Below are 10505 nucleotides of genomic sequence, written 5' to 3'. Positions count from 1 at the left end.
GAATCTTTCCTTGAATAGAATGGATATATAATGTTTTCCTTGCTGAAAAAAGTGGAGGGGTTTGTTTGACTCTAAGTTGCTATGTAAATTCTTATTAATTTTGATGGCTGGATAACTTAGAACTGTTTCTCAATCTATATTATCCCATGGGGCAAAAACTAAATTCACTCCTTTAGAGTTAAATCATGGGGATGGTAAGGAGGAGGGACAATAGAAAAATGGAAGCCAAATTCCTAGAATATGTTAACATAAAATAACAACTTCATTTTAAAGAATATGGCAGTTTACTTTATGCCAAATATAAGTGACCATGACCCAGAACATGGAGTTAAGTTATCTTGAAAGACCTGGTGTACTAGGGACAAGGTTACATGATATTTTGTTTTTTGAGACAGAGTCTCACATAGCACAGACTGACCTCAAATCTGCTGCATTGCTGAGGATGGCCTTAAGCTCTTAATTTTCCTGCCTTTACCTCTTGAATGCTGGGATTACAGGCATACACCAACACATCAAGCTTTGACATGAACTTTTATACTCACAGAACAAAAGAAAGTTATAAATTAAGGCCTTGACTAAATATATGGCTGTGTCCTCAGGTAGGCAGCTACACATGACATAAGGATTTCCTATACAGGCCTGACTGAGATAGTGTGTGTGGCCTTCTTAGCTTTAGTGCTGGTAGGAGTTAGGATATTATACCAAATGCAGAAGCTGATAGAAAATGGATATTACAAGACTTCAGATAACTTTGGCTCTTTATTTGCAACATTCCATCTCTCCACAATCACAAAAGCCTAGTAAGCTAAGGACAAAGTGTCTTTAGGCTCCAATATGCAGCAACTTTTTTAGAGAACTTCAGTTCATAGATGCTACTCAGGAAAACTTGGAATTTGCCACCCTTCTCCTTGGAATCCCAACTTTTCCTAGTACAGATCAGGATTGCTTCCAAATTTTGCAAGAAAATTGAGTGGTCTTGCAGATGTTCAATATCATTTCTAACTTGTTGAGAGTCTGTTTTGAAAATGGATGTTAAACTGGTCAAATACTTTTCTACATTTAACTACAAAAATGAGATAGGTTTTATTTCTGTTCTGTTAATATGGTGGCCTAAATTGTTTAACATTCAAATATTTATGCAACCTCACATTCTGGGACAAACACACTTGGTTATGTTATTTTACCTTTTAAAATGCATTACTGGACTGGGTGATGGTGGTGAATGCCTTTAATCCCAGCATTCAAGAGGCAGAGGCAGGCAGATATCTGTGAGTTCGAGGCCAGCCTGGGCTACAAAGTGAGTTCCAGGAAAGGCTCCAAAGCTACACAGAGAAACCCTGTCTCAAAAAACAAAACAAAACAAAAAAACCCACATTACTGGGGCCAGAGAGATGGCCCAGTAGACAAAGATACTTGTACCAAGCCTCATGACCTGAGTTCTATCCCAGGGATACACCTGGTAGAAGGAGAAAGCTGACTTCCACATGTTGTCCTCTGACCTCCAAATGCATACCATGGCAAGTGTGTGATGCATACATTTATAAACACAAATAAATAAATAAATAAATGTAATAAATATTTTAAATGTATTATTGAACTTGGCTCAACTTACATTTTGGAAAGAATTTTTGTTTTGAGGTACAGATGTAGCTCAGCTGGTAGAACATTTGCCAATTGTGGACAAAACTCCGGATTTCATCTCCAGCACTGCATAAAGCTGGTATGGTGTTACAGGCCTTGAATCCTACCAGTCTCAAAATAGATCCAGGAAGATCAGAAGTTCAAGAGCCTTGGCTATATAATGAGTTTAAGACCAGTCTCTTTCAAAAAGCAAAAGGATAATTTTCGTGTCTGTGTTCATGAAGACTATTAGTCTGTAGTTTTTGTGTATTGTAAATTTTTTGTTTGATTTTGGTATCATAGTTATATTTGCCTCATAAAGCAAGTTGAAGGGGATCTATCTTCTATTTCAGATATTTGTCTAAGGTTAGTGTTGTTTCTTCCTCAAATATTTAAAAAAACAAATGCTGACACTAAGCTCTGACTCCCCTGCAGGGGGCAGCACTTCAAATATCAATTCAGTTCTTTCAGGTACTACTAGCAGCACACTTATGGTTAAAAGATAACCATTTGAGCAGAATATATGGATAAAATATGGGACTTTCTATCTTTTTTGTTTGTTTCTGTAATTTATACTCCTCACTTTCCAGTATTTTTAGTTGCCCCAAACCTGGCTATCTGGTTCTTTAAGACAGGGGAAAAATAAGCAATATTTGTACAGCTTATTTCATTTAACACAATGATCTCCAATTACAACAATTTTCCAGCAAATTACTTAATATCATTTTTCTTTATGGGTGAATAAAACTCCATTGTGTTATATATTAGTTACTGTTCTATTGCTGTGAAAAGAAACCATGATGGAGTCAACTCTTGTAAAAGAAAGCATTTAATTAGGGACCTGCTTAATAGTTTTAGAGAGCTAGGCCATGATCATCATTGTGGGAAGCAAAGAAGCATGATACTATAGGTAAGAGCTTTACATTCTGATCCACAGACAGCAGTCAGAGAGAGAGAGGGAGAGAGAGAGAGAGAGAGAGAGAGAGAGAGAGAGAGAGAGAAACTAGACCTGGCTTGTGCTTTTGAAAACTCAAATCCTATTCCCAGTGGCACATCAACTCCAATAAGGCCACACCTCCTAATTCGTCCCAAACTCTTCCACTAATTGGGGTCTAAGCATTCAAATATATGAGCCTATGGGGCCATTCTCTTTCAAACCACAACGTTAACACATTTTTCTTTACCAGTTCATCGGTTAACAGATGACCTTTGGCTGATTCTGAATAGTGTTACAAGAAATATGGATCTGCAGGTATCTCTGTGTTGTATAGACTTAGAGATCTTTAGATATATACTCAAGAATGAATTGTGTGGTAGTTCTACCTTTAGGTTTTGAGGAAGCACCAACCTTATCTCTCCAGCTCTGCAGCTACCAAAAGTGTGTTACTTCCTGTCAACTAGCACCTTTATTGCATTGCTTTTCTGCCCTCTCATTGGCTCTTAGCCCAGCTACTTCTCTTCCTTGTCACTGCCTGTCTGTACAGACCTCCAGGTCTCTATGGTTGGTACTGGAATTAAAGGCATGTGTCACCACACTTGGCTGTTCCCTAGTGTGTCCTTGAACACACAGATGTAGCATGAATCTTAACAGGTCTTATTAATAAAATCAAACCTGAAGCCAGGTATTGGGGTGAATGCTGGAAGATCAGAGAAGCAGAACAAGCCACAGCTTCCTCACCTTGCCAATTCCTCAGCTGATCCTGTTTCCTCAGACTGGAAGCTTCTGTGTCCTCATCCAAAATGAATCTCAGCTGAACTGCTTCTTGAAAACCTGAAAGCTTAACCAGCTCTAGTTCCTGGTCCTCACACCTTACATACCTTTCTGCCTTCTGCCATCACTTCCTGGGATTAAAGGCGTGAGTCACCATGCCTGGCTGTTTCCAATGTGGCCTTGAACTCACAGAGATCCAGAAGGATTTCTGCTTCTGGAATGCTAGGTTTAAAGGCGTGAATGCCACCATTTTCTAGCCTCTGTATCTAGTGGCTGTTCTGTTCTCTGACCCCAGGTAAGTTTATTAGGGTGCACAGTATTTGGGGGAACATAATACCACCACAGAGACTCTACCTGTCATGTAATCAGATTAAGGGCGTGTGCTACCACTGCCTGACTTTTGTGTTTACTGGCTTGCTATTTCCTCTGATCTCCAGGCAAACTTTATTAATATACAAATAAAATATCACCACATTTCAGCACAAATAAAATATCACACCTCCATAATAATTTCCATAGTGCTATACCACTTTATATCCCCACCAGCAGTGAATAAGGGTTCCTTTTTCCCTACACCCTCACCACCATTTGTGTTTGCATAATGATAGGCGTTCTGACTGGGGGGATAAAATATCAATATGTTTTAGTTTACCTTTTTCTGATCCCTAACAATATTAAATATGTTTTGGGCCATTTTTACTTCATCATTTGAGAACTATCTGCTCATTTCATTAGTCTATTTATTGATTGAGTTGTTTGGGTTTTTAGTATTCAGTTCTTAAAAGTTCTTTATATATTCTACACACTAATCTTCTGTCAAATGTATCTCATTCTATAAGCCATCTCTTTCTCTGATTGTTTCTTTTGCTATGCAGAAGCTTTTTAATTTCATGCAATACCATTTATCTATTCTTATATTATTTTCTGAGCCATTGGAGTTCTTTTATAAAAGGGATCCTATGACAAATCCTAAAGTCTTTTCTGTTTTCTTCTAGCAGTTTCAGAAAGTTCAGGTATTCAGGTATTAAAGTCTTTAATCCACTTTGAACTGTTTTTTATTGGGATCTAGTTTATTTTTCTACATGTAGATAATCAGCTTTCCCAACACAATTTGTTGAAAAGACTGACTTTTCTCCAATGTATGATTTTTATATTTTTGTCAAAAATCTGGTAGGTAGCTATAACTGCATGTATTGGTTGCTTTTTACTCTTTCACTCTTTTGGGGCCCGACACCCAGCTCCCAAATAAATCACACATGAAGGCTGATTCTTACTTATAAATGCTCAGTCTTAGCTTGGCTTGTTTCTTGCTAGCTTTCCTTAAAACTTTAAATTATCCCATCTACCTTTTGCTTCTGGGCTTTTCCCATTCTCTTACTTCTGTAAACCTTACTCTTACTCTGTGGCTGGCTGTATAGCTAGGTGGCTGGCCCCTGGGTCCTCCTCCTTCTCTGTCTGCTTCTTCTTTTCTTCCCAGATTTCTCCTTCTATTTATTCTCTCTGCCTGCCAATCCTGCCTATTTCTCTCTCCTGTCTCGCTATTGGCCATTCAGCTTAGACCATCAGGTGTTTTAGACTAAGAAAGTAACACAGCTTCACAGAGTTAAATAAATGCAACATAAACAAAAGTAACACACTTTAAAATAATATTCCTCAGCATGTGTGGATTTTCTATTTATTCTATTGATCTACATGACTCGGGTTGTTTTGTTTGTTTATTTGTTTTGGGTTTTTTCCACAACCATGCTGTTTTATTATGACACAACACACTTTTTAAATTAAAACAAAAACAAAAAAACATGGTTCCACTAGATAGCCATGGATGACTTCTAATTCATAATCTTCCCACCTTAGTCCTAGAGTAGCCAAACTATAGGCATGCCCAGCTTATTTCAATTTTAATTTCAATTGAGAAGCTCAGACTGTTTCTCCAATTATCTTCCTCAAAATACAAGTACATAGGAGTTTGAGTTGCAGTCTTAGCTGCTCCAGCTTCCTGGTTTTATAATGCTAAGAAAGTATTTTCACCAGGCTTGTACCACTTTCCTGTCCTATGAAATGGAGGTAGATATATCTTATAGAAAGTTGAAGGATCACAGAGAATTGCTATGGTATATAGGCACAGTGTCCTACACACAGCAGGTGATGAGAACTCACTTATCTGACTCAGATAGCTGCTGCTTCAAGCTTTCCATCCTCCTCATATGGCCCAGCAGCTTCCATGACCTATCGAAATGAAAATTCCAGCCCTTCCAGTCATTTATTCAGTCTTCTCATCTCACTGTTTCTAATACCCAGTTAAAAAGGAGGTTGAATAAGTTTGACCCACTACAGTTTTCTTAGTTGCTTTCCTCCTTCCCTACTTCAGACACTTGCTTACCTCTATAATACCTGTAAACTAAACTCTCAACTGAATAAGCTTCCTTAGCAAGGATTTTTTATCTGTAACCCTGGTATTATTTTGCTTTGTGTGTGCTCTCGCTTTTTCAGGCTATCCCAAGAAAGAGAAAATTTTTCAATGCAAGCCTTATATCAAGATGTATGCAGATTGTGAACAGAAAATAAGAGAGAATGGAGAAAGTGAAAGGAGACAGAAAGGGAGAGAGAGAAAGACAGGGAAGACAGACACAACATTCTCTAGCCATATATTGAACAACTGAATGAATGAATCTAGGAGCATGATCCCTTTTGTAAATGAGAAACTAAGTCTCAGAAAGCTTTTTAAAAAATGGCACAAGGGCACAATAGTGGAGCCCACTTTGGTTTCAAGTCTTTCAGTCAGTTCCATTTCTCTTTTCATCTACATCTACTATGGACCTAAGCTGTCTTAAGACTTCTCCTTTGCCAGTCTCCCAGGAGAACAGAGCTTATGAAAGAATATAAATCAATGTTATGTGTCCTTGGTCAAAAAAGTCTTTCTATGGGAAAGAAAATCATTCTTTAATAACTTTATATAACGTTCCAATCCTCAATCTTGTTATAAATAGTTCAATGGAATCTGGACCATCGACCTTACTTTTTTTGTAACATGGGTCCTAATGATCTCTATTCAAACCATATGGATTTAAACCCCACACATCTATCATTTCAGATACTCTCAGTATCCCTGCCTCCTGGGTCCAAATGGAGTCCTCTACAGCCTTTGAGAATGTCACCTTTTATTATGATGATACACCAAGTCGTCTATGTGAGAACAAGACCATCTTTGCCACCTTCTCCACCATTGTCTTGTATTCTCTGGTATTTCTCCTCAGCCTGGTGGGTAACAGCCTGGTTTTCTGGGTCTTGGTGAAATATGAGAATCTAGAGTCACTCACCAATATCTTCATCCTCAACCTGTGTCTATCAGACCTTATGTTCTCCTGCCTACTGCCTGTGTGGGCCTCAGCACAACACTGGGGTTGGTTGCTAGGTGATTTCCTCTGCAAGCTCCTCAACCTGATATTCTCCATCAGCCTCTACAGCAGCATCTTCTTTCTCACCATTATGACCATCCACCGCTACCTGTCTGTAGTGAGCCCCATCTCTACTCTGGGTATCCATACCCTCCGCTGCCGTGTGCTGGTGACTATATCTGTGTGGGCAGCCAGCATCCTGTCTTCCATCCCTGATGCTATCTTCCACAAGGTGATTTCCCCAAAATGTGATTATTTTGAACTCCGTGGGTTCTTGGCCTCAGTCTATCAGCACAACATCTTCTTCCTCCTCTCTATGGGGATCATCCTGTTCTGTTATATACAGATTCTCAGGACCTTGTTTCGCTCAAGGTCCAGACAGAGGCACCGGACAGTCAGACTCGTCTTCACCATCGTGGTGGCATACTTCCTCAGCTGGGCTCCCTACAACCTCATCCTCTTCCTAAGGACACTGCAGGAAACTGGAATCATCCAGCAGACATGTGAGACCAGGCAGCAGCTGGACATGGCCATGATCATCTGCCGCAAGCTGGCCTTCTCCCACTGCTGCTTCAACCCAGTGCTTTATGTCTTTGTTGGGGTCAAGTTCCGTAGACACCTAAAACGTCTCCTCCGGCAGGTCTGGCTGTGCCGGCAGAAGACATCTAGCCCTGTCCCATCCTCCTACTCTCCTGGTGCCTTCATGTATGAGGGCCCCTCCTTCTACTGAGAGGAGAAGGCAGCCACACAGAGGAGTTGGAGGAAGGCAAGAAGTGGATCAGGAAGGAACACTGCATATGACACAACAGTGGAGATGCCAGCAACTACTGCAGGGGTGCAGAGAAAAGACATGACAGCTGTGGGAAAGTGGCTTCCAGATGGGCAATCCAAAGCAATACTTCCTGGACTCAGCTCATCCTTCATTCTCTCACTTAGACATAGATTAGTCGGTGGTTAGTCAGAAGATCCTAAATGGAAGAATTCCAGACTTTGTGAAGGCTCAAAGCTCTCAGTATGTGCTAATTGTGCAATGAGGTTTCTGGCACATAGGATTGTCCCAACTGATCTCTTTCACTTTGGTGGTGCTGGTTCTGTGCTTCTTTGCAGCTATTGGAGAAAATGTCTTCAGGATAAGAATAATTACATCCTCAAATAAGTACAGACAGAATGAAGTCTAGACCATAAAATCCCACTAAACTGAAGATAGTTCTGTATTGTGGCAACAGCTGCTAACACACAAACTAGCATTTAAATAGTCACCCTATAACTGAATGCAATATGTGCTACCATCTGCACTAAGTAATTATTTAGACAATACAAAGATGAATAAGATATTGTTTCTAACTTCTAAGTGACACCAATACATCCATGAAGGTTCAGATAAGCAAAGTCCACTTAACAAAGGCATGTTGAAGATTCCTCTGTCATTTTCTCTCTTCCAGATTGAGAGAAAGCTGATTTCCTACCATCTGGATGATAGTGCCAACATTCCCCTTACAACCATTCTCCAAACTGAATCCTCCTCAAGCATGCATTCCCTTTCCCTAAGCTCACAGAGTCAGGTCCTGTGGATTCTGCCTTTCCAGCATCTCTCTAGCTTATTCTCATGATCACATACCCATGACTTTATCTCTACAATGGCCTCTACTCCACAGTGTCTTCCTGATGCTTCTTTTTATTCTCTGTTCCATCTTCATCCTCTGGAAAGCTGCCTGTCTGGGATTTTTCTTTGATTTACAGCTTGTCTGTAATAATAATAAATAATAAATTTTATTAAAGCTTTAATAAAATTGTCATCAAGCCTCCTTCTGAATTATTTCTTAAATTCTCTTTTCCCCCCAGAGCTAAGGACCAAACCCGGGGCCTTGTGCTTGCTAGGCAAGCATTCTACTACTGAGCTAAATCCCCAACCCCTCTTAAATTCTTTTATTAATGAAACTAAGAACCCCAAGAGAGGACCCAGATTTCCCTGATTATAATATGAGGTGACTCCATCAGAATGCCCCTTTGGGGCAGTTTAGATTGTCATGTCTGCCAGAGGTAGAACTCAGATCCTGTTCTTTCAATCAAAAATACATAAACAAAACCATATAACAGTAGATTTTAAAGAATTAATGAAAAATAAAAATAAAGCAATAAAAATAGCTATGATTTATCAGGAAGAAGTAACTTTCAAGGAGATAAAGAGATGGTTCAGCAGTTAAAAGCACTGACTACTCTTCCAGAGGGCCTGGGTTCAGTCCCCAGAACTCACAACCATTTTTAACCTCAGTTCCAGTGTTGGGATAATCTTTTTGTACACTGTGTGAAGATGTGTCTCTGCCCTTCCTCACCTGCTTGAGACAGGCACCTTCTGATTGATTTAATAAAGAGCTAAATGGCCAATAGATAGGCAGGACTTCCAGGGAGAGAAAGGAACTGTGAGAAAGAGTCTGATGATGGGGATTCTTCAGCAGACCCAGAGGAAGTAGGACATATGCTACTGAGGAGAGATTAATGAGCCTTGTGGCAGAACATAGATTAATATAAAGAGGTCAATTTACATTCTAAGAGCTAGTTGGGAACAAGCCTAAGCTAAGGCCAAGCTTTCATAATTAATAAAAAAAAAGTCTCTCTGTCATTATTTTGGGGGAGTTGATGGTCCGAAGAAAGACCAGTTATACCCCAGGGGAATCTGTTGCTCTCTTTTGGCTTCCTATCCTTTGTAGACAAAGCTGAGCATTTCGAATACCAGACAATGTCTTGGGTAGAGACTCCTCGGGGAACTTCCACTCCATCCTAGTTTACAGCTCTGTCCATTAGACAAGTGAGTTTGGTATTTCTTTACTTCTCTGAGCCTCAGTCTCCTCAGCTTTGAAGTACAGAAGTGAATCCTACCTACATCACAGAGTTGTGTTGAGTTTTAAACATAATGCTATATAGATTTTTGGTTAGGGTATGACATATTAGGTTCTTACAATCATCTGCTGCACAACATTTTGGTAAATGTTGAACCAAATATAACTGTCATCCCTTAAGACTAAATTGCCTAGTGATGTCATAGTCATCTTAATTTGTGTAACTATACCCCAGATGAAATGCCTAACTGTGAAGTTCTCAAAATGCACCATTATCCTTATATAAAACACCACTGTTTGGGGCCTGTTTTCTTCTTCTCTGTAAACTTATTTAGGGTCTAAGTTTCAAATAAGGGTGCTTGAAATCTCTCTCATCCTTAATATCCCAAAGCTGTTCAGACTGTGATTGGAGCAAGTTTTTCTTACTCCACTATGTTGATAATTCTTCATTTATATTGTCATCTCCTCCCACATTTCCCCCCCCCCCCCCCTTTTTTTTCTTTGTTAACAGAAAATGGAATCATTTCTGTCAGGAGAATCCTTTTTATTCCCATCCACAAACTGCCAACTCCATCAAGTTAATGTTATCTCATATACATCTCATGTAAAACATTAAATTAATTAAGAAATCTTTGTCCTTCCTGTGTGACTCTATCCTGAAAACATGAAATGCTGAGGCCTGGCATATGCCACTAGTTAGCTAAGTTCTGTGAGGCAGACAGGCATTTCTAGCTAAAATGGTAAAAAAGTAAGGCAGAGTAAAGAGTGGCCAGCCAGAGCCAAGGAACAGAACCTAGTCACAGGCTGACATCTTATATACTCCCCCTTTTCTTTAGCATGTTCATCGATACTGGTCTTGGAATGCAGTGTTCTACTGCATCAGGCTTCAGGGTACTTTTAAATGCAACAACAAGCAAAAACACAGGGCTGAGGAAGATAAAC

General features: G+C 39.6%; 1 protein-coding gene across 1 annotated transcript; it reads left to right on the top strand.

Annotated features, from left to right (window-relative positions):
• The first annotated feature begins 6424 nt into the window (after nt 1–6424).
• Xcr1 (X-C motif chemokine receptor 1) lies at nt 6425–7456 on the top strand. The gene has a single exon (XM_036191946.1). It carries the CDS (start codon nt 6455–6457, stop codon nt 7454–7456), a length of 1002 nt encoding a protein of 333 aa, XP_036047839.1. The 5' UTR covers nt 6425–6454.
• Nucleotides 7457–10505: the final 3049 nt, after the last annotated feature.

Source organism: Onychomys torridus, chromosome 7, assembly GCF_903995425.1.
Source record: "Onychomys torridus chromosome 7, mOncTor1.1, whole genome shotgun sequence".
Classification (NCBI taxonomy): Eukaryota; Metazoa; Chordata; class Mammalia; order Rodentia; family Cricetidae; genus Onychomys; species Onychomys torridus.
This window is presented reverse-complemented; position numbering and strand designations above follow the sequence as displayed.

Excerpts from the sequence above, each read along its gene's own strand:
- Xcr1 (XM_036191946.1), top strand. The coding sequence starts at position 6,455 with ATGGAGTCCTCTACAGCCTTTGAGAATGTCACCTTTTATTATGATGAT.